This window comes from Trachemys scripta, chromosome 12, assembly GCF_013100865.1.
Source record: "Trachemys scripta elegans isolate TJP31775 chromosome 12, CAS_Tse_1.0, whole genome shotgun sequence".
Lineage (NCBI taxonomy): Eukaryota > Metazoa > Chordata > Testudines > Emydidae > Trachemys > Trachemys scripta.
Genome location: NC_048309.1, coordinates 13,568,214 through 13,593,454, shown reverse-complemented (window position 1 = coordinate 13,593,454; position 25,241 = coordinate 13,568,214). Strand labels below are relative to the sequence as shown.

The 25,241-nt window shown below is 42.9% G+C and overlaps 1 protein-coding gene across 4 annotated transcripts in view; it reads left to right on the top strand.

The window, feature by feature from the left end:
* The first annotated feature begins 4,780 nt into the window (after positions 1-4,780).
* DOK5 (docking protein 5) overlaps positions 4,781-25,241 on the top strand; it is a 95,140-nt gene continuing 74,679 nt past the window's right edge. For all 4 annotated transcript variants that reach the window (XR_004647871.1, XM_034787490.1, XM_034787489.1 and 1 more), the window contains exon 1: positions 4,781-5,057. Coding sequence is in view for 3 of the 4 variants with exons in the window: in XM_034787490.1 (XP_034643381.1) it covers positions 4,992-5,057 (66 nt within the window). In the remaining variant the exon portion in view is untranslated. The remainder of the gene's footprint in view (positions 5,058-25,241) is intronic.

Below are 25,241 nucleotides of genomic sequence, written 5' to 3'. Positions count from 1 at the left end.
GAACATAAGAATGGCCATACTGGGTTAGACCAAAGGTCCATCTAGCCAAGAATCCGGTCTTCCGACCGTGGCCAATTCCAGGTGCCCCAGAGGGAATGAACAGAACAGGTAATTATCAAGTGATCCATCCCCTCTTGCCCATTCCCAGCTTCTGGCAAACAGAGGCTAGGGACACCATCCCTGCCCATCCTGGCTAATAGCCATTGATGGACCTATCCTCCATGAACTTATCTAGTTCTTTTTAGAACCCTGTTATAGTCTTGGTCTTCACAACATCCTCTGGCAAGGAGTTCCACAGGTTGACTGTGCATTGTATGAAAAAATATTTCCTTTTGTTTGTTTTAAACCTGCTGCCTATTAATTGCATTTGGTGGCCCCTAGTTCTTGTGTAATGAAAAGGAGTAAATAGCACTTCCTTATTTACTTTCTCCACATCAGTCATGATTTTATAGACCTCTATCATATCTGCCCCCCTCCCCTCAGTCATCTCTTTTCCAAGCTAAAAATTCCCAGTCTTATTAATTGGTCCTCATATGGAAGCCATTCCATACCCCCTAATCATTTTTGTTGCCCTTTTCTGAACCTTTTCCAATTCCAATATATCTCTTTTGAGATGGGGCAATCACATCTGCATGTAGTATTCAAGATGTGGGCGTACCATGGATTTATATAGAGGCAATATGATATTTTCTGTCTTCTTATCTATTCTTTTCATAATGATTCCCAACCTTCTGTTCGCTTTTTTGACTGCTGCTGCACATTGAGTGGATGTTTCCAGAGAACTATCCACAACTACTCCAAGATCTTTTTCTTGAGTGGTAACAGCTAATTTAGACCCCATCATATTATATGTATAATTGGGATTATGTTTTCCAATGTGTATTACTTTGCATTTATCAACACTGAACTTTATCTGCCATTTTTTTGCCCAGTCACCCAGTTTTGTGAGATCCTTTTGTAGCTCTTCACAGTCTGCTTGGGACTTTAAAATATTGAGTAGTTTTGAATCATCTGCAAATTTTGCCATATCACTGCTTACCCTTTTTTCCAGATCATTTATGAATATGTTGAATAGGGCTAGGCCCAGTACAGACCCCTGGGGGACACCACTATTTACTTCTCTCCATTCTGAAAACTGACCATTTATTTCTGCCCTTTGTTTCCTATCTTTTAATCTGTTACCAATCCATGAGAGTACCTTCCTTTTTATCCCATGACTGCTTAATGCATTTTATCCCATGACTTAAGAACCTTTGTTGAGGGACCTTGTCAAAGGCGTTCTGAAAATCTAAATACACTATATCCACTGGATCCCCCTTGTCCACATACTTGTTGACCCCCTCAAAGAATTCTAGTAGATTGGTGAGGCAGGATTTCCCTTTACAAAAACCATGTTGACTCTTCCCCAACAAATTATGTTCATCTATATGTTTGACAATTTTGTTCTTTACTATAGTTTCAACCAGTTTGTCTGGTACTGAAGTCAGGCTTACCGGCCTGTAATTGCCAAGGCCACCTCTGGAGCCCTTTTTAAAAAATTGGCGTCACATTAGCTCCAGTCATTTGGTACAGAAGCTGATTTAAATGCTAGGTTACAGGCTACAGTTAGTAGTCCTGCAATTTCACATTTGAGTTCCTTCAGAACTCTTGGGTGAATACCATCTGGTCCTGGTGACTTCTTATTGTTTAATTTATCAATTTGTTCCAAAACCTCTTCTAATGACACCTGGGACAGTTCCTCAGATCTGTCACCTAAAAAGAAATGGCTCAGGTTTGGGAATCTCCCTTACATCCTCAGCCATGAAGACTGATGCAAATAATTCATTTAGTTTCTCTACAATGGCCTTATTGTCCTTGAGTGCTCCTTTAGCATCTCAATCGTCCAGTGGCCCTCCTGGTTGTTTAGCAGGCTTCCTGCTTCTGATGTACTTAATTTTTTTTGCTATTACTTTCTGAGTCTTTGGCTAGCTGTTCTTCAAATTCTTTTTTGGCCTTCCTAATGATATTTTTACACTTCATTTGCCAGAGTTTATGCTCCTTTCTATTTTCCTCACTAGGATGTAACTTTTTAAAGGATGCCCTTTTGCCTCTCACTACTTCTTTTACTTTGTCGTTTAGCCACGGTGGCACTTTTTTGGTTCTTTTAGCAAAAGGTGGGTCCATGAATTAGTCCATGTAGGATATGGAGTAGAGAAGCGGACTATCACTGTGGAGAAAATAGCATGACCTAGGACCTGCCTTTCCCAATACAAAACTGTATGTGAGGTAGTAGGTAAAGCAGGAGTTGACTCCCTAAAATATACCAGCATTCTGTCCCTGGTCCCATCAGCTGCATTTAATGGAGATGCCTATAAAAGCAACTCATAGTTACAGGGCTACAGGCCCAGATGGGAGACCACATGCCTACACTCACTGCTTCCATGGCTCTCAGTGAAATTATAAAACCTTAGGTGACTGGCCAACTTGTTGCTGGTTTGGTGCCAACCGTATGCTTAGGTCTGTACAATAGACATTAAAAAAGCAATCCCTGCCTGAAGAATTTAGTTACATACCTAGAAGGTACATTCCACATTTACTATTGATCTCTGACTTTCAGTGACTCTTTCCTGGTCTACCTTGTAGCCATCTGCCCAGCTCCTCTATAAGAAGGATGTCATTGCAGTAAGCTGGCAGTCTCAGTCTAAAAGGGATAGGTATTTGAGTATCCTCCTACCCAGACAATGGGTGCCTGTGTTCAGAACTGTTAACAGGTAGTAAAGGATACATTTTTAAAAATGTCCAGTTTTACACAGTGAGCAATTCCTTCCCCAGCAATGGGGTGTATGAATAAGTCATTTCAACGACAGTGGTGGGGGTGCCTGAAGTTCTCCCTTTCGTGGTTCATTGTTATGCTCAGCAGTGCTTGCAAACATCCGAAAACAATGACTATCCACCGGCTGCAGCATGCTGCCCAACGCCAGCCAAGTTTTTTTCATCGGGACAGTCACACATTGCCAGAGTAAAAGTGGCATATGTCTGTGTGACATTTCTACCACTTCCACAGGGCCAAGGCTCAGGTTACTTTCAGTCAGAGTCTGGAGTGGTGCCAGTTGACGCCTGTTGAGGCAGCCAAGAGACTTTCTGGGATATGCACCTTCCTGCAGAAAACCACAGGTCACCACCACCTGTCCTGAGAATTGCAGGACAGCCCCTGTTATTGAGCACTGGTCCTTTCTTATGTGGATCTTAAACTTGGTGTACACCCACACCCACCCACACCCACACACACACACACACAAAGAGGCTAAGAGCCTGATCCAATGCACTTTGGAGTCTTTTTGTTATCTCCCATGGACTTTAAATCAGGCCCCAAAACAGCATGTCAGTTTATCCTCAGGGAATTATATGTACATGCTGAAATATTGTAGGACAGTATCACGTTCAGTGGTTTTAAGGGTGATGTCCAATTTTTTTTTTTGCTCCCAATAAATGACTTGCCGTGGTGTGTGTGAGGGCGGGCTTGTCTGTGGCTCAATGTGTGGCATGTCAGGGTATGATGATACAGTGCACTAGTTTGCTGTGCACCATGTTGACCTGTGGACCCTGATACTGGGCATGAAATGTTCTGTACTGTGCTTTGACATACTATGACCTGTTTCAAACAGCAGTATGTCAAAGCATGCTCCAGAACTTCTAACTAAAGTACCTTGTTCCAAGTGGTCAGAGTGCTATAGAGTTACACCTGAGCTCATCACCTTGTCCCCTTCTCCACCTCTTTGCCCCAAGGTCCTGCCCCCCTCATTTACTTCTCTCCCCCCCTCCCTGGATCATCTCCACTCCCACTCCTCAGCTGGACTCCCTCTGCTTCAGGGCTGGGATGGGAGCTGATACAGCCTGACAAGGAGCCTGCCCGCAGGTAGGAGGTGGCCCTGGCTGAGCAGGGGCTGGCGTGAGTTAATCACCCAGTGCCTCCCCACCCTAGGGTGACCAGATGTCCTGATTTTATAGGGACAGTCCTGATTTTTGGGTCTTTTTCTTATATAGGCTCCTGTTAGCCCCCACCCCCTGTCCCATTTTTTCACATTTGCTGTCTGGTCACCTACCCTCCCACCCCACCGTAACCGGTCTTTTGGTGGCCGGTCAGTACATCTCACTGGGCACTGTCAGGGTCCCCTTTTTGACCAAGTCGAAAACTGGGCAACCCTAATTATGGCACCTGGACACAGCACCCGAAAACCAGACTATCCCGGTAAAACCCAGACAGGTGGCAAACCTATGCTCAGTCCGAGAGACTGAAACATGGGTAATGAGAAGGGGTGAACACAACTGAGATGATGGTGAAAGAGGGGAAGAGACAGAAGAAACTGGGACAGCTGCCGCAGAGCATAGAAATAGACTTAATAAGGGTGAAGATAGGTAGTGAAGAAAATAAAAAGGACGAGTAAAAAGAACAGGCAGGAAAGCTAAGTCAGTCCAGAGTGTGTGTATGTATTTAAAGGGGCTGGGCAGAACATCTAGGGAACGGGAGACAGAGAGCAACTCACAAAGCAGCAACGTTTTTCAGCCAGCCCTATTCCACCAGGCTTTCTCTCACCCCCGCTCTCATTGTCTCTCTTGCATCGACCATAATTCTCCCTGGGATCCCCCCGCAACTTTCCGGTGCTTCCCCCTGTGAACAGCCAGGACTGCTGCTTCTCCAGGTGCAGCCCCTGCTAGGTGCGCTGGCCCGGGGGCTTTCTGCCCCAGTGGGGAGGAAGGCAGAGGGCGGATCCCGCTGTTCTGCAAAAGGAGAGGAGCTGAGCTGAGCTGAGCTCAGCTCATTCCAGCCGGCAGCGCCGGCAGCTGATGCAGAGGGGGTCCTCTAGCCTCTTCCCCCCTCTCCCAAGTGGATTAAAACTCTTGCCGCTGAGTTTCTGGGTCAGGAGGATTATTCCAGGGGATGTGGGCTTGGTGAATCATTTCAGCCACAGACTGGATTCAACTTGGGCCAGCGGCTCCTCCCCACAAAAAGGATGGCTTCCAATTTTAATGACATAGTGAAGCAAGGGTATGTAAAGATTAGGAGCAGACGTTTAGGTGTAAGTATTTGTGCTTTCCCTTCCTGTTTGTTTGTTCTTTTTCTCTTTTGGTGGTTCAGGGTGACATGCCTTAGCATTCTCGTTGGCCAGGGCTGGAGACAGCATGCGCGAGGGCTCCGGTTGTTATTTCTTTTGCGAACTGCTCGGTGGCTGTCTCAGGGGGAAAACAAAAAAATATGTTGCCTTCAGCTCCCAATCCAGATCGCTACTGTGTCATTTGCACACTACAAATATAGAAACAGCTTGAGGTGCAGCGCAATAGGCTGCTCGCTGAACAGATGCACTTTGGTTTTGGGGAAAGGGCAGACCAGAACTTGGACTCTGTTCTGCTTAGGAACACAAGCAAGATCTCCATTGCCAAAGGGCTCTAGTTCACTCAACTTTGCAGTTGAGCTGCAAGCCTTTTGGTGACAGGGACGGTGGATCAGAGTCTGACAGTAACATGCAGCTACAAAAGAATCTGAACTGGGAAGATAGCTTCTGAAATAGGGGGTGGGGTTGGCTTTTGGTGGCGTCTTTTAAAACAGATGTGTGTTTGGGGGAGTTGTTGAGAATCACTGGGGGCAGGGAGCAGTGACATAGGTGGAGGGGTATTAACTAAAACTTTCTCTAGAATGCTGTCGGAAGGCCTGTGTGACTGATTTTTAGAGCTTGTGTACAGGGAGAAACTCAGAAAATGTAATCCTAATTAACTAAAGGTGTGAATTTAGTGGATTAGTTAACTCCCATTAAACCCTTGTGTGGATGCTCTTACTCAGAATTAAAGTGGCCTTAATGATTAATAAACTGAATTAAGGCCACTTTAATTCTGAGAAAGAGCATCCACACACAGGTTTACTAAACCACTTTAAATTCACCCCCTTAGTTAATTAGGATTAATTTCCCTGAATGTCCCCATGTAGACAAGACCTTACTTCCTGCAATGCAAACTCGTGCCTTTTGAATTCAGTAACATTTGTGGCTGTCAAAACCATTCATCTCACCTGGGATTGCAATTGCAGCTGTGTTGATGCCACATGCACTGGGTATTCCTACCGACTGACCATTTGCACACTAAAAGTTTGCATTTGTGATTTAAAAGCTCAGGTGTGTTGGGGAGGGGAGGGAGATTTGTACTAGTCTTAAAACACTCTCTAAAATGCTCTCACTGAGTTGGGGGGTGCACAATAGTTTTATACTTTCTGATATTTTTTTCTTCTGTCTGCCCCTTCCTTTTCTTTTGCAAATATGCATTTGGTTACTATTGTGAAATGTTTATAGATTTAAATGTGGGTGTGATGCATATAATGTAAGCAGGCCAATTCCTTATGGAACATCTTTTGGCTTTCATTCTCCTCTTATGTGATTAATTCCCATTAGTAGTATTGAGAATACGGTGCTGCTGTCTCTCTTCTGGGTATCAAAGAATGGCAAGCTACCTAAAAGCTGCAGTTAATCAGCCTTTCAGGCTGCAAAGCATACTTCTTATTGTATAAAATATGCACCTAGTTAGAAGGTGGTTCAAGGTGGTGAGTGGGAGGGTTCTGAGAATAGATTTTTCTTTTGGATGTACTTACCCTTTTGTTATAAGAAGTTTAGAATGCCTTCTGGTTTTTGTTGTATGCCAATACGAACAGCCCTTGCATTATTAATTCAGTGACTCCGAATCGTTCATAGTTTGAAGCTTTACACTGAGGTTTATCACATGGGAATTTATTTGAAAGATTCTGTGGATATCTAAAAGTTTTTGCTGGTTTATTACAGTTATGATCTTTTGGATCTATATTTACTTGGTATATAAATAGTGTTACAGAAAAACAGACACTCAAGGAAGTATAAAAGGAGAACTTTCCATAAGTGGTGCATGGAGTTTGTACAGTGCAGTCTTCTGACAGCTAAAATATGATACTGCTTGTGATTTTCTCATGTTGATGGAATCTGCAGTCTGTATAATTAGTCTTGGAAGGATTAGCTTTTTATCAGTGAATGTTGGTAAACATTGATTTCACTGTACACACACATCAATACAAATATTTATATCAATAATTGAAATTTGCAGGTAGCAAAGTAATAAAAGTATGCTTAAGAGCTTATTAGTTTGATTTAAGGATATTTACTTTGTACATTTTGATATGTGATATATCAATTTGTGCTTTACCAGTGATAAAGCTATAACTTTTTGAATCTCAACATCTACTGTCATAAAAAAATTCTGACACCTTCTCATCCCAGAATTCCCCCCAACTGCAGAAAATTCAAATTGATAACAAAAAAAATTCAAAATAAATATAGGTATTATCCATTAAAATTAAAAATCTAATTCTGCCAAGTATATGTATAATATATACAGTAGGCATGACCCTTCAAATAGAAAAATTTAATTTTGAGCATTCTCTGATGATGATCTCTCTAAACCAGAGGAAGAGAGGTCTTAGTTTTGGACGTACACATGAGCAGAGTTCTGTCAAAAAATTCCTGTCCTGCTTGCTTTTTGTGCTTTGCTGCCCTTCAACCTATTAGTGTCCTTCATCTGGCTCTCCTGCTGCAGATATTTGATCCTAGATGCATTCAGACTGGGCCTGCTGGTGAGACAGATGTTCCCCTGTGTACTTTGAGAATCTTGCTTTGGGGCCTCTGGCTCTGAGCAGCTTGTTAGCTAAGGGGAAACACCAGCAGTTTGGCATTCAAAAGCTGCCTACCAGTGTAAATTTGCTGCCCACAAGGTTAATCAGCAGCCGAGTGGTGGCTTTGAGAATGTACGTGGCACCTAAATGGTGGATTTAGGCACCTAAAAGAGCAGATGAGCCCAGATCCTTAGCTACCTGTATGACTGGGGCAGGTCATGCAGGAGGTCTGTGGTGGAAGTAGGGACTTGAACCTAGGTCTTGAGACATCTGGGCTAGTGTCCTGACCGTGGGACAATCCTTCCTCCTAGATGAGGATACAGTACATCAAATTATCACTTTCCATATATTGTGGGATGTAGCAGGCAATCCCTCTAACCTTGTCATAGTGAAAACGGTAAGTACAAGCTGCTCAGTACTCACAACTGGGTCCAGATTTCCACTTCCATATCATTTAGTTGTCTATGCAGGAGCTGAGCTCTTTGAAAATCTGGCCCATGAGTAACTTGGCACACTTTGTGGGAAGTCGCATTAAGTTCAGTGTGACTACTCATGTGCCCAACTATCGATAGGATTGTGGCCTTAGTTTGCTGTATTTTAGAGAAAGACACAATCTAGATGAATAAAAGAGCCTCTTCTCTTCTTTCCATATGTTTAGGGTTATGATATAGGTCTTATAGTTCACTCAAGCATGCCTTGCTGACAGCAGTGATTAAGCTAATTTGGAAGTGGATGGTTACACACCAATATTATCCAATCCCACTTTATTTTGGTGATTTCTAGCTTGGTGTGTTGGACTACAGATGTATTTTCCTGATGTATTCTGGAGTTAGATACATTTAGATTGGAGAAGTAAAATACATCATGTCTTCACAATAATAAGTTACAAGTGCTATTTTTATGGATACAGGGTTGAGTTGTCAGGTGCTACTGTGTTCGAATCTTGACTCAGACGCTGAGTCTATGGTCTTGAGCAAGTTACTTCAACTTTCCATCTTGGTGAGTCTTTCTGGCTAAAGTAAGACTCTCATCCAGTTCGCCTTAGCAGAGGGTGGTGCTGGTTATATTGAGCCATGTGCAGGTTGAGGGGCAGGGCGGAGTGAGAGGTGAGCAAATACTGGTGAAATTCTTTAGTGGGGAAAACATCCTTGTTTTGTGAACCGCTGTCTGAGGATTCGTTCCAAAGTGGGAAGGATTCCATCACTCTGTGGTGAGATAGAAGATAGAGAATTGGTCTAATGTTTTTCTCCAAGAAACCTGGCATGTGTTTAATCAGTGAATCGGCTCTTCGGGCCATATTCTGCGCCTAGTTTCTCCAGTGTAAATCTGGGTTAATTCCAGCCTGAGGAAAAATGGGAGCAGAGTTTTGACTGTACAACTTCTCTTAAGTTCTGACATTTCTAAGAGAGTGGGGTGAAGCTGATGCTTGTGTATGTGGTTCTTAAAGCTTGTTCAAGTAATTTTGTTTGAAAGCAAATCATTTATTCATAAAGCGAATCAGAGGACAAAATTCTGGAAAGCCAGTGTATACCTTGAAATCTAATTTGGGTCATTTATGGTTTTTTACATTGATTATCTAAAACCTGACAATTTACATTTATGTAATAAAGAATAGTTCCCATAGCAACATTTTTATCACATGCTTCCTCTGCAGAGCATAATATATTCCTAAGAAAACACAACATTCTCATCTCCCAGAGTCTTTCCATCCTTACGAAAAAAGTCCTCTAAACGATGACATACCTCCATCTCACATTCCAGTAAAACTGAAATACAGAAGGGGTTGCAGCTGGATTGTACTGCTGGTAATTTTTTAGTATGCACTACTTTAAGATTCATTTCATTCCACTGATCACCTGCTCCGTGTTAATGGACAGCAGTTGTTTCTTTGCATTGTGGTAACACTTACAAGCCCCAGTAATGGACCAGGACTCCAGTCCCTGTTTACAGTCTGTGTGATTCTCTGTGATTAATATACAACTAATCAAAAGCATTTGATCTGATTAAAGCAATGTTTGCAAGCAACAATCATACATTTGTGTCACAGTATAAAATGTGTGGGTCGTTTTAATCCAAAACAAAATATTGTGGGTGTGACGGGTTCCCCCTGGGGTGCCACCTGAAACTGGGGTACCACTGAGCCCCCTGACCTACCAGCCTGGGCTCCCTTTCACATTGTACTACTGTGATAAGCTGCAAAGCCCTCTGGCCTGCACTTTCACCAGCATTCATACAGGTAGAGACACCGCCAGCTGCAGTTACACACAGGCTCTCTAACCACCAGCTTCCCAGCCTAGGACCCCAGAGCAGTACCATCCTGCCCTGGTCAAATCTGACCAGTGAATGGGTTTAATACCTGGTCCGCCTCTCCCCCAGTGTGAAGAGAACAATGCACACTTGTGGTAACCAAACAGAGATGTTCCCTAAGCACTCCAGTCAAAGCTCATTGGTTTAGATTAAAACAAAAATAAGTTTATTTACTCCAAATGATAGCTTTTAAGTTATTATAAGGGATAGCAAACAGATCAAAGAAGGTTACTTCGCAAATAAACAAAAACACAACCTAAGTTTAATATACTAGATAGACTGGATATGAATTAGCAGATTCTCACCCTGGGAAATGATACAAGCAGGCTGCAGATTCTTAAGGCACAAGCTGCATTAGCTTTACAGTTTCGGTTTCTCAGGTCTTCATTCACATGCTAGAAATCCCTTTAGCCTGGGTCCAGCACTTCCCCCAGTTCAGTCTTTGTTCCTCAGGTGTTTCCAGGAGTCTTTGCATTTGCTCCAATCCCTCAGACAGAGACAAACACCTACAAGATCTCTATAGCATTCTTAAAACTACAGTACCCACCTGATGAAGTGAAAAAACAGATTGACAGAGCCAGAAGAGTACCCAGAAGTCACCTACTACAAGACAGGCCCAGCAAAGAAAATAACAGAATGCCACTAGCCATTATCTTCAGCCCCCAACTAAAACCTCTCCAGCGAATCATCAAAGATCTACAACCTATCCTGAAAGATGATCCCTCAGTCTCACGATCTTGGGAGACAGACCTGTCCTCGCTTACAGATAGCCCCCCAACCTGAAGCAAATACTCACCAGCAACCACACACCACAGAACAAAAACACTAACCCAGGAACCTATTCTTGCAACAAATCCCGATGCCAACTCTGTCCACATATCTATTCAAGTGACACCATCATAGAACCTAATAAGATCAGCCACACCATCAGGGGCTCATTCACCTGCACATCTACTAATATGATGTATGTCTTTATGTGCCAGCAATGCCCCTCTGCCATGTACATTGGCCAAACCGGACAGTCTCTATACAAAAGAATAAATGGACAGAAATCTGACATCGGGAATCATAACATTCAAAAAACAGTAGGAGAACACTTCAACCTCTCTGGCCATTCAGTAACAGATTTAAAGGTGGCAATTTTGCAACAGAAAAGCTTCAGAAACAGACTTCAACAAGAAACAGCTGAACTTGAATTGATATGCAAACTAGATACTATCAATTTAGGATTAAATAGAGACTGGGAATGGCTGAGCCATTACACACATTGAATCTATTTCCCCCATATTAAGTATCCTCACAGCTTCTTGTCAAACTGTCTTAAATGGGCTATCTTGACTATCACTACAAAAGTTTTTTTTCTCCTGCTGACAACAGTTCATCTTAATTAATTAGCCTCTTAGAGTTGGTTGGACAACTCCCACCTTTTCATGTTCTCTGTATGTATATATATCTCCTCACTATATGTTCCATTCTATGCATCCGATGAAGTGGGCTGTAGCCCACGAAAGCTTATGCTCAAATAAATTTGTTAGTCTCTAAGGTGCCACAAATATTCCTGATCCCTGTCTTATATAGCTTTTGCATATGGCGGGAACTCTTTGTTCCAAAACTTGGTTCCCAGACTAGTCTGTGGGAAAAATATTGACATCCCAAAATGGAGTCCAGCATCATGTGGCCTCTCCATATGTCCTTGTAGAGTCATAGCAGCCATCACTCTCAGGCTGTCTGTAGTGTTCTCAGGAAGGTTCACAGGTGGGAGATAAGCTTCTCTTAGGACCTATTGTTTTTTCTAATGGCCCATTTCCCTGAATAGGCCCTTCCCTACCCACTATCTAGTGGGCGTTACCCAAGTGTAACTACATTTGAAGTACAGATACTGTACATAGTCAATATTGATAACTTCAGATACAAAAATGATACATGCATACAAATAGGATAATCATACTTGGCAAACCTTAACTTTTCCAATGACCGCTCACATGACTTATCTTGCATGAACTACATCATAATTATTCTATAATCATATCGTAATAATATCACTATGAAGAATATGGGGTGCAGTGTCACAGTGGGATGCTGTCTCATTAAATAAGGCCTTGTGGTCCTTTACTCCTTGAAATGTAGGTGGTCATCCTACTGCTTGGAGACGTACATTCAAATTACCATATCAGATTGGTCCAGCAGTCCATAAAGTCTGGCATTTAATATAAATAATTGATCATAACAAAAGCAGATCTTTGTGAAATAAGATACCTTTTGTACTTGGGCGACATGAGAAATACAGGAGCTGCCAGTCAGGTTACATTGAAACTGATCTTGCCCTCTCATTTATCCTTCTGAAAAAAATATTCCTGTCTTGCCACTGAATAAGTCAAACCAGAAAAAAAATAATGAAAACTTTTCAGGTTTTTTTGACTGGATGTAGACCTGACCAATGGCTCAACTTTTTTTCAAATACACTTCTACCCCGATATAACGCGACCTGATATAACACGAATTCGGACATAACGCAGTAAAGCAGTGCTCCAGGCAGGCAGGGCTGCGCACTCCGGTGGATCAAAGCACGTTCGATATAACGCGGTTTCACCTATAACGCAGTAAGATTTTTTTGGCTCCTGAGGACAGCGTTATATCGAGGTAGAGATGTATTAAAAGTAATCTTTTAAATATTAATAATGGTTGGGACTTTATTGCCATTGACTTTTTTAACATGTAAGGTGCTCAGGTTTAGCAGTGATAGACCGCAGTGTAATTCTCTAAGATAGGATTGTAATATATAGCAAAGGCCAAGTCCTTATGTCAAGCTCTACTCAGTGTGGGGGTGGGGTGGGAGAAGTGGCTGTAAGCCACTTTTCTGTTCCCCTAATGCAGGTGATGGCTGGTGTCCAGAGCACCTGATCTTAAGGTGGCAGGAGCACTTCTCTAAGGATTGCTGGATCACAGGATGAACTTCATGTTTCTGGGGGGTAGAGAGTGGGTGGTGTAGAGCTAGCTAAGTCAGTTTTATGTCCCTCCAGGATTTTCACTGTACTAGGGAATTTCCATCTGCCTTATTGGGCATCTGTGCTGCTTGAGAAGCTAGCCCAAAGACTCCTTTGTTCAAGATCCACATTAGCATCATGAAATATCAGAATTTTTATATACATTTGGTTGTTGGGTTGAGTGTTTGCTTTGGCTGTTGCCATTGGTTTCCCTTTGCCTTTAATCACTGGACAAGACTATATCCACTAATGAAGATACCCTATATTCATTCTACTTTTAACAGCTGCTTCGTGACCCTGAGAGACTGCTTGTGTTGGCTGCTGGTGGGTGGATGTGTAACTTGTCAATTCAGATTGTGTACTTCCCTGAATGTTGTGAGATTTTTAAACTGAACGGATTCTGTGACAACTCTAGACTCGCTTGATTTACAATATCATAATGAAGGAAAATTTGCCCAGCTTAAAGACTAGTTGTCACTAGAGCTGTAGTAAAAATTAAAAATTATTAATCTTCTTTAAATATCATGGGAAATACTGTAGAGCACTTTCAGATGCAAGATAAGAATGCCCATATGTTAGATGAGGATGTATTAGTGATGAAATTTGATTCTGAGAAAAAAACCTAGTTATTAAAATCAGCTTTGACTGTCTCGTATATCTTGAGGCCAAACGTATATTAATTCAATTCTATAGCAGTATATACACAGACAATTGTGTCTGAATCACTTGCCATTCTAAATGCTTTGGTCATCTTTGCCATTCAGCCTAATGCATTTGCTTTGTAATGTTTCTTTAATGTCTACAAGAGAAGAGATTTTTGCTGGAAAATATATACAGTTCACTAATCAGCTACATGGTAGGGTTGCAAGCCAAAGAACATCCTGTAATTGAAAGTAATGTGTAGCATGGAAAATAATGTGTAGAAAACTACTACTGTAATATATGTAATGTCTGGTTTTAAAAAAATTCTTTTTTGCCTTGTATCGAACGGATATATGGAGATTACAGGGCAAAGCATCAAGTACCATAAACTGTCATAACTCCATTAAATCCAATGGATCTATGATACCTTACAGCAGCCGAGGATCTACACCTACAAATCTGTGTACTGGTGCACTTCATCCTATGATATGCCAAGACACGGCACTTAAGAAAACCAGCTGCTTATTCTCTTTAATGTGGGGTTTGTCGAGCAATAGGAACGCAATCTGCTTCTTGTAGCTATGTCTTGGCACAAGTATTTACCTTGATCACACCTTCTTCCTGACTGCTCGGCAGACGTTTGTTCTGAGTCTTGTGAAATCTACCACCTCTGCACTTGCTAGGCCATTCGCTGAGCTGTTCTCACAGTTACCATGCACCTGTCTGTCCATATTTGTAATGATTAAATCCAGAATCACTATATTCTGTTTGCATCTCACTGCTTTAGTCCCATCTACTGAAGGGACGTCTTTGTTGTGTGAAGAAAGATCCACCTTCCATATTGTTAGAAAGTGGATCCTTTTTTGGGAGTCTGGCTGAGATCCTCGGAAGTATTTAGGTGTCTAACCTCCATTGATCTCCTCCCATGTCACTGCCTTCCTGAACTAGAGCACTGGGGTAGCCAGTTCAGAGGTGGGATTGCCCTACAAACTAAAGTTATAAGCAATCAGATGGCTTCATCTGTGACTCACTAACTGTGATGTCTGGAGACTAGCTCATAGAGATGAGTACTGATAACTGTTCTTGCAGAAGGAACAGCCCCAATGTTTAGTCCACTTTTAAAATATCAGTTGTATAGTTTGTGCTTCAGATCCAAAATTTAACTTCCCAAATAGGTTTTACAGTTTACCTAAACTTCAAAATGAATTACATACAGTTCCAATTACAAGGCTGGCCTTGTGTAGACACTTTGAACACAGCCTTCAGGCACCTAAATATATAAGTGGCTAGGCCTTCAAAGGAAGCCAGCATCCTGCAGCTCCCATTCTTGTCCATAGGAGCTGCTGGGTGTTGAATGCTCTTGGAAAATCTGGCCACTTCATTTGGGTGCCTAAGGGGAAGCTGAGCTTTCGAAAAATCCTGGCTCAAGTATGGGTGCCCAACACTTTCAAAAGCTTGACTTATTAATGAAGAGGCTAGATCTCTCAATGCCCAGCAACTCTCATTGAGAACAAAGGGGACTGGGTAGATGGTAAACACTTGGGTGCCTAGGTGAGAGCTGTTGGGTACTTGGCTCTGTAGAAAATGTAGGCCATCTTGTTTTATTTTTGGCCAGGGGAGGGAGGTGGGCAAAAATTCCCATTGTTTCAGCTCCTTCAGTGACAACACTAGAGTAAAAAAGGCTCCTCTGGTGCAATTATCTTAATCATCACGTACCCTAATCTGGATCAGAACAAGTCTAAACAAACACTGGGTGAAATCCTGGCTCCCAGTGATGTCCCAGTGTTAAAAATGCTGGGTGGTTGCAATAGTTTTTGTCTACACAATATCTCCCACTACCGTAGTCACTGGTGGAGATGCATCAATGGGAATTTTTTTGCTCCTAGTGCAGACAAGATCACTGAGGACTAAATTGGATCCATGCCTGGCTGTACTTTCCCTTTGTCAAAATAAGTGGACCATGTTCCTTCTGTTCTGGGAATTTGGTTTTCGAGTGAAATGAGGGTGGGGAGAGGGAAAGCTGATTTTCTTAACTGTCTATCACTTACTGATAGCTAATTTCTAGGAAGCATTTGTATAATAAGTGGAATAACATGAAATGCTCTGAATGCCAGATGTTTCCGGATTGATTAAAGATTCAAAAGGAAGAGGAGTTCCCCAGGCTTCTGGACTGTTTAACTAGATTGATGTGTTACCCACAGGATTACAGATTCTTCTTTTATCAGACTTGCATGGTACTGTGAGGCTAATGTCATCTTAAAAAAGCAACACAAAAATGTCACTTAAAAACTGACAGATGTGTATTTTTAGCATGTGCTAATTGACCGTGTTGAACCTGGAATTTACGAACAAATCTCAGCCACACGGGCTAAATGCTAGATTTAAAAAATGTGGGCTGTACAACAATTTCATTTTACTATGAACCGCTTAGAAAATAAATTGTCACTGTTGTTGCTATTTAGTTCTTAGATTGCACTAGAGCTAGCGAGGAAACATTTTTGTTCCAATTAAAAAAAACTGATGGATCTCAACATTTTATATCAGCAGTCTTGGGGTTTTCATGAAAGATCCAAAAACGTGAAGGGGTGGTGGTGGTGGAGACAGACGGTTTTTAAGCTGAAATTTTTCAGTTATCAGACTGAAATTTGCGGGTTTCCGTTTTTTGACACCATTAAAATTTCTCAAATAGAGAGCTCCTTTTTAATTGGGGGGGAGGGGAACATTATTCTTTTGGGGAATTTTTTTTTTTTTTTTTCCAAATGAAATTTTTTGACCAGTTCTGTGTGGTGCACTTTGTGTCGTTAGCATCTTATGAAAAATAGGCCCGAATCCTGCAAGTTCTGTGTGAGTGGACTCCAGTGTAATGGGGAACAAAATGCAAGTTTGGGGTCATAGTGTAAGAAAATTCATGCCCTCACACTCATATCAGATAGTTATGACTTAAACTTTAAGATGTGAAGACTGAATCAAAGGAGATGAGTGCTGGAAAAGCTAAGAACCTCAACCTGCAATATGTTAAATTGTTGAATGATCATATTTTTAGCAAATTATAAAATGTAAGTGTTGGAACAAATCGACAGCTATCAGGGATTTTGTGCCACTTAGTATGTCCCAGTGACAGCAGGGGTAGAACGCAGAACTTTGTGCTCTAAAATCAGAGGCCTCCAACCATTTAACCCTCCTCCATATTCATGGAGTAATGTTGTACCCTGTGAGTGTATATATGTTCTGATAACTCATGAACTAGTGGCCATCCATCTATGCTGTTTTAGGACATGTACACAACTCAGCCCAAAAAGAAATAGCATGAAAAATATTTTTTCTGTATCAAAAAAGTATATGGGGGTACAAAGTGCAACATATTTGGGGTATATATCTTGTATTTTTAGTAGTTCAGTTTACATGTTTGCTTCTAGTCAGAGTATCTCGTGTTGCAATAGTGATAACTATGTATCCTTCACTAAACAAGCTGTTTGTTTGACATAAATGTAGTTTGTGCATGCTAATAGATAATGCATTTGTGGGGTAATGTTGTACCCCTTGAGCATACACGTTGTGATAACTCATGAACTAGTAAAAAGCAACAGAGGGTCCTGTGGCACCTTTAAGACTAACAGAAGTATTGGGAGCATAAGCTTTCGTGGGTAAGAACCTCACTTCTTCAGATGCAAGTTCTTACCCACAAAAGTTTATGCTCCCAATACTTCTGTTAGTCTTAAAGGTGCCACAGGACCCTCTGTTGCTTTTTACAGATTCAGACTAACACGGCTACCCCTCTGATCATGAACTAGTGTCCATCCACCTATGCTGTTTTAGGACATTGCTTTTGCTTATTGATGATGGTGCATTGCAGTGCAAGTGGTGGCTTCATACAGTCACCTTAAGGTTGAAGATACTCCAAGGAGGTGTGGAAATTGCATCTAGGCACACCCAGAATGAGAGTCCTGCTAGTTCTTTCAATTTGCTAGTTAAATTCATTTTTTTGCTCAGAACAGTTTTTTTAAATATTTGAAGTTTCTGAATGCATTTGGGGTACAAACGTCCCTCATGACACAGTTAATGTAAATTTTTTCTAGACCATGAATGAAGATTAAACTGAAGGAAATCTCCTTTTGTGGATAGTGGTATAAATCCTACGGCACAGCTAAGCAGGGTTGATTCCATTTGGTAAAGGGTGGTGGGTAGGCATGCACACTAGCCAGTTCATTCCAATATTGCTCTAGGACAGGGGTAGGCAACCTATGGCACGCGTGCCAAAGGCGGCACACGAGTTGATTTTCAGTGAAACTCACACTGCCCGGGTCCTGACCACCGCTCCGGGGGGCTCTGCATTTTAATTTAATTTTAAATGAAGCTTCTTAAACATGTTAAAAACCTTATTTACTTTACATACAGCAATAGTTTTAGTTCTATATTATAGACTTATAGAAAGAGACCTTCTAAAAACGTTAAAATGTATTACTGGCATGCGAAACCTTAAATTTGAGTGAATAAATGAAGACTCGGCACACCACTTCTGAAAGGTTGCTGACCCCTGCTCTATGCCCCTGGACATTGTTAGGGTGGCTTATTTGGAGATTAAGAGGACAGTAATTATGTGACTGCCAACATGAGGAATTGAACAGGGGGCCTTCAGAACTGAAACAAGGCATTGCCACAGATTGAGATGAAGGTAGCCTTGCCATGTGAGAGCTGTAACAGTCTCATATCATCTGTGGACTAGAGACAGAGTAGGACAACACCCTGACCACTGGGTTACAGTTGCAAACTGATGATTAAATTACGTTTTATGACATAAATTAGTAGGATGGTATTTTGTTTACAACCTCAAGCACTGGCCTTGTGAGTTGTTCAGGGTTTTTGTTTGCAGGAGTTCAGGGGAACTGTTTCTCTTCACATGGTTTTCACCACATGATTTTTCAGTTTGCAATTTTAAATTATTACCCCAAACTAAATTAATGATTTCAAGAGGAAGCTATGTGAAACTTAAATTATGAGTCTAGATGGATGTGACCATGTCCACTCAAAATTTGACCTGGGTACATTTGAGGTTTGCATAGTTCAGGAGTTTTCAGAGTGTAATGAAACCTTAATCAGGTGAGTTGCACCAAGTTCACAGTTCCGTTAAAATTTCATAGCTTCTCCAGATCACTAGTTTTGAGCCTCCTAATGTCATGCATGGTTATGCTGTTAATTTGTAAGGTGGTGGTTACCAGTAGTAGCATCTGAAATGCTGATTGTAAAGAAAGATAAAAGATTTTGGTGATAACATCATAAGCAAAGGATGCTAAAAAAAGCGTCATGTTTGCCTGCTAAAATGTAGGAGATCTAAACATACCTTCTTTATGAATGTCCTGAGGATTGTGTAGAAGACTTTTATGCTATGGTGCATGTTAAAAGCCAACAATGAAGCAGGTATTTTTTTTTTTTTTTAAGAGTAGGAATTACTCATTTTTCTAGGTATTTTTCAGCACGTGTTTCAGACTGAGTTGAGTCCCCCATATTTCTCTGGGTTTTCATTGTTTTGATGTAAAATTGGCAGTAATTCCAAATGTTAGCTCTTCCTCACACCCCCCCCCCAATAAATTAAAAAGACTCCCAAATGAAGGGGGAGAGTGTGTGTTAGCAGTATTTGGGGGAGAGGCTGTCTGATTTTAAAAATCCCAAAACAAGAACACCTGATTACGGTGCTTTCAATCTCAGGGATTCAAAGCAACTCATGGTGCCCTGTGCAGCAGTGAACATATAATCAGTGATTGTGCATGATGTTTAATAAGAACAATATTGATGGAGAATAATGGAATAGATGAAAATCTTCTTGCACTTCATCTTTGTACAAATGAGATAGTAAACAGTAGAAAATGGCCAAAGAAAACCATGCTCTGTTGTGAGCAAAGTTGATCCTTCCCGATCATGGAAAGCTACCAGCCAGTGTAACTAACCATTATATAGTCTAAGGTCAGGTCCTCAGCTGGTGTAAGTTGGCATAGCTCCACTGAAGTCAATGGAACTATTTCTCTATATACTATAGACCTACAAGCTATATATGTCTTTCAGTGCCAGTGAAACATCTTGGGGAAATAACAGATGGAGGGAGTACGATAACTAAGGCTGACATCTTGATTTTGTTTCTATTGTTTTAGATACATTATAAGAGTTGATGGACTAATTTTGTAATTTTTTTTTGCCTCAGTTCATCAATTGCTGTCAGAAATATCACTGGAGTACCAGGCTATCAGTGAATTCGACTTTATTTCCTACACTGAAAGTAACATAATTTGTTTTAATTAAAAATATTGATGAGTAGAATGACTGCGGCATTTCTCTCCTAGTAACTTCACTACAGCAGATGAAATTGTCCCTTTACCTAGCATGTTATGTTCATCTGGGGAACAATACAATCTCCATTGTCAGCAAAGGAAAAATTAGTTTTAGTGCTCTCACTTATTTAGGTAAAGCATCTGTAAGAAGCAAAGGATAAAGTGAGCTGAAAATTGATTATACTGAAATAATTAATGCCTGTATTTTGGGTGCTGTTGAACTGCACTTACAGTACAATAGGAACCAAAGGCACTTCTTGCCACACTGTGTTCACATGGCAAAGTACATGCTATTATTTTCCTCTCTGTTTAGCCAAATAATGCAATTTGTTGCATGATGTGAAGACACTTAATGAAGTAAGTGTTGTGCATATATGTCATAGTCTCTGGGCCTGATTCTAATCTCATACCCCTATAAATCAGGAGTAACTCCACAGAAGTCAACTGGTTTTAGGCTGGTGTAACTCCATCTAAATGTAATTGGAGTCAGGCCTGAAGCATCTAGTCCTGAAATACCTAAACTCCCTGGAACTACTTATGCCCTGGGAGGACTAACTCATTCTCCTAAATTGAGATGCATGTAGTTTACACTGTCTGGATATTTCAGATGAGACCTAAAAACTGAACCTTTTTGTAATAGTTCCCAAATTAGCTGCACCTCAGACCCCCTCGTGGTCACTTACCTTTTTCATGGTGGAATCCCACATTCTTCTCCCTCCCAGCTATGGTCCTAGGCAGTGGACTCCAGCAATTCACTGACATCCCTTCAGCAGGTCAAAGTTCAGATTAGCACCTGCAGTTTAGTGGGTTGGGTGCAATGTTAGGTTACCAGTGACCAGGAAGCTTTCATAAAGCAAAGTGAAGTTATCCAAAACAAAAGCATTACAGGAGGGAAAAAAACACATCTTAAAAGCAATAAACAGCTTATACACACTTCTAGTTTACCAAATGGTCACCCATCTTCCACTGGTAGACTCTGGGAGACTTAGGATATGTTTACATTGCAATTAAACACCCACCACTGGCCCGTGTCAGCTGACTCAGGTTTTCAGGGCTTGGGCTGTGGGGCTATGAAGTTGCGTTGTTGATGTTCCGGGACCCTCTCAGGGGAAAGAGTCCCAGAGCCTGGGCTTCAGCCTGAGTCTGAACATCTACACTGTAGTTTTACAGCCCGCAGCCTGAGCCATGTAAGCGTGAGTTGGCTGACGTGGGCCAGGTGTGGGTGTTTAATTGCAATGTAAACATACCCTTAAAATATGGCAGGGCTTGTCTTTCATGATCCGTGTCATGTCTATTTACTCTTGGATAGAGTGTGAATGACCACCTCCCTAGCTCAGTGCTCTCACATATACAGTTTCAAGTACTTTGTCTTGGGCCTCTTAACCCAAGTCAAACATGTCTGTGTTTGTTTCCTCTGGGCTGGAGCAGGTGAAGGGGGGATGACTTTAAAGACTTGTTACCTGCATTGTTTCAGAATTGATGATTTACATTAATAACTCACCCCTTGTCCCTGTGTTTGTTCCTGCAGGAAGCATCCTTTTTCTGACCTATTTAACCAGGAATACAATCACTAGCCAGCCCGTAGAGAGGGAGAACATTTAGACATATATCATTTATGAAGTGAATGCAGTTTTCATAGCATTGCATCTGTCACACCCTATTTAACCTGCCTGGACATTGAAAACTCCAAAGTATTGTTTGTAAATTGGCTTCTGCCTCTTTGGCCAAAATTTCTTCTCCTCGAGGTCTGTCTGGCTGCTACCCTCCTTGTTCCAGAAGTGGCTGGATTTCAATGCTGAGTAAAGGAGGTAGGCACCCAACTCCCATTTCAGTGTGATCTTGGAGCCTAAGGAAGTTAGACATCTTTGAAAATGCCACCCCAAATGCACTGGGGATATTTAGGGTGGAAGCTGCTGTGACACTGCAACCCATATTCTTCACAGTGATATAATGATATGATTATGGCATAATTCAAGATAGGTCATGTGAGATATCATTGGAAAGGTTATGATTTACTGAATATTGACTATAGATCTGTATTACAAATGTGTTTACACCTGGGGAACGCCCACTAGGCAAAAGATACTCAGTCTAGATGGCTAGCTGGGAAGGGCCCATTCAGGTTGATGAGCCTTTAGGAGAAAACAATAGGTCTTGGAAGAAACTAATCTCCCACCAGGAAGCCTTTCTGAGGACACTGTACACAGGCTCTGACTCATGACTGCTATGACACAACAGTGTCATGTGATCAGGTCACCTGGTGCTGGACTCCATCTTGGAATATCAGTGTTTTTCTACTGACTGGCATGGGAACCAAGCTTTTTTGAAACAAAAGGTTCCTGCCATATGCAAAAGCTATTTAAGGCATGAGAATGACATCATTGTGGTTCTTCACTGACTCCCCACCCCAAAGAGACTCTTAGAAACACCTGAGGAACAAGGACTGAACGGGGGTGGGGGGTGGGGAGGGAGGGAGGAGTGCTGGAGCCAGGCTAAAGTGATTTTTAGCCTGTGAAAGTGATATGGGTTTTTTAAGCTGTAAACAAGTGCAGCTGGTCCCTTAAGAATCTCTGCAGCCTGCCTGAATCATTTGCTACTCGTATCCAATCTCTTTGGATATAGTATATTAAGCTTAGTTTGGGTGTTTTCTTTGTTTGCTAGGTATTCTGCTTTGCTCTGTTTGCTATCCCTTATAATCACTTAAAATCTATCTTTTGTACTTAATAATCTTATTTTTGCTTTGTCTAAAACCAGTGTGTGGGAGTCATAACTTGGAGCAGAAAGCTGTTGCATATCCTTCTCCATATTGAGGGAGGGACTGAATTTCATGAGCTTACACTGTACAGATACCTGTGTAGCGCAAGATGGTATAATTTTGGGTTTTTTACACTCCAGAGGAGTGTGCGTGCCTTAGGAACTGGGAGGTACCCTAGGTGTGCCTTTCCATGCAGAGCTTATCACAGCATCTGTATGTCCTACAGCTGGGTGTGTCCCTACCTGTATGTGTGCTGGTAAAGTGCAGGCTGGAGCCTGGGAGAGGGCTTGGCAGGCTGGTCATAGCAGTACAGTGTAAGGCTGGTGGGTTGGGGGGCTCAGTGGTACCCCAGTTTCAGGTGGCACCCCGGAGGGAACCCATCACAGGTGCTATATAAATACAGTATATCATCATTGCTTGTATGTATTGAAGCAGAGCATCCATTTGGACAGAATATGCACAAGGGTATGTGGAATCTAACTAGGGTGTCCTCGGCTCCCAAGGGTGGTATCACAGCTCAGAATGGAATGGATACTATGGCAGCACTGAATTATCTCCTTATAATTGTGATGCCAGTGGTAGAAATGGACACGTATTACTAGATCTCTGTGGTACTTCCATATTTGGGCTTTTCATACTGTATATGTCATTCTGCTGAGCCAGTAGTTGAATCTTTCCTTGGTCTGTCAAGGTGGCTGGTGTATGACTTCAACAGCCAGGGGATCAATGGATAGGCTCGGTCCCCCAGGATCACTAATTGCATCAACGCCAGTAATCTGCTAGTTGGGAAAAGAAAGTCCCCGCTTATAGCTTTCTGCTCTTAAAGATGTGAGTGTCATGCCCCTTCTCAGACCAGCCAACATTGGTGTTGGTGAAGTGTCCCCTGTGATCCACCAATGCTTGTTTGGCTGTTGAAAGGTAGCTTGTTGCGGCAAGGTGGTCTGGTGCCAAAATAGGGATATGTGTGCAATCTATTGCTCCACTGCAGTTCGGGAACCCCATTGCTTAGGGTTACCATATTTCCCCAATCAAAAAAGAGGACACTCTGGAGGGGGCGGGAAGCCCCACCCTAGCCCCGTCCCCACCCCGTCCCCATCCACTCCCTCCCACTTCTCACCTCCTGACTGCCCCCCTGAGAACCCCAACCCCCCTGCTTCTTGTCCCCTGACTGCCCCGACTCTTATCCACTCGCGTGGGTGGCAGGGTTGTAGAAATTTTGGTGGTACCCAGAACCCCCCCACACCTGCCTAAGGCTCTGGGAGGGGGGTTGGGTTGGGGGAGGAGGTCTGGGGTGCAGGTCCTGGCATACGGATTAGGGTGCAGGAGGGGTGCAGGCTCTGGGCTAGAGTTTGGGTGCTGGGTGCAGGCTCCTGGCTGGGGCAGGGGGTGGGTGTGCAGGAGGGGATGAGGGGTGCAGGCTCTGGGATGGAGTTTGGGGGTGGGAGGCGGTGCAAAGGGAGAGGGTGCAGGCTTTGGGAGGGAGTTTGAGGGCAGGAGGGGGTGTGTGGGAAGGGGGGAGGAGGTTTGGGAGGGAGCTTGGGGATAGGAGGGGATGGAGGAGCGAGGGCTATGGGTCTGAGGATGAGGGGTTCATGATGCAGGAGGAGGCTCAGGGCTGGGGCAGAGGATTAGGGTGTGGGGGGATGAGGGCTGGGGCTGAGGGGTTTGGGGTGCTGGAGAGGCTCAGGGCTAGGGTGGAAGGGCAGCCTGTCTTCCCATTAGTGGATGGGGGATGCTAGGACCCTGGGGCAGCAGACAGCAGTTGCTGCTGCCTCTGGCAGTACAAGCAGGCAAGGGAGAGGCAGGCAGGGAGGGGGATCCACGGAGGGGGGGGCCGCACGGCGAGGGGGTGGCAGGTGGAGGCCGGGGACCCATCCAACACTCCCCTACTCCCTGACTGCCCCCCCCAGCCTCCCCTTACCATTCTGGCTCCACGTGTAGGCAAAACACGCTTCCCGGTGGGTTGGTTTGTGTGTTACACAGGGCTGCAGACAGAGGGAGGGGGGGAGCAGGGGAGGGCTCTGGCTGCTGGAGGCCAATGGGAGTGGCTCAATCGGCCCAGCCGCTCAATCAGCAGCCACACTCTGCATGGGAGGGAGGGAGGGAGGCAAGGGAGAAAAAACCCCCGGACGTTTTAACCTTGTTACCAATTCCTCCCGGACGGCTATTTAGAAATGCAAAAGCCGGACATGTCCGGGGAAATACAGATGGATGGTAACCCTACATTGCTGCAAATCCAAACACTATCTTCTCTAAATTGCTGAGAGTCACAGTTCTGCATAGCAGGAAACTATTAATGGCCCTGCACACTTGCATGATGACAGCTCCTGCAGTGGATTTTCCGACTCCGAAATGGTTTCCCACTGACCAATAGCAATCCAACATTGCACATTTCCACAGTGCAATCACCACTTGCTTCTCCACTGTCAGAGCAGCTCTCATTTTGCTGTTCCTGTACTGGAGGATTGGGGTGGGCTCGAGACACAGATCCAAGAATGTGGCCTTGTGCATCAAAAGTTCTGCAGCTGCTGTTCATCATCTGAAACCTGCATTACAATGTGATCCCACAGCCT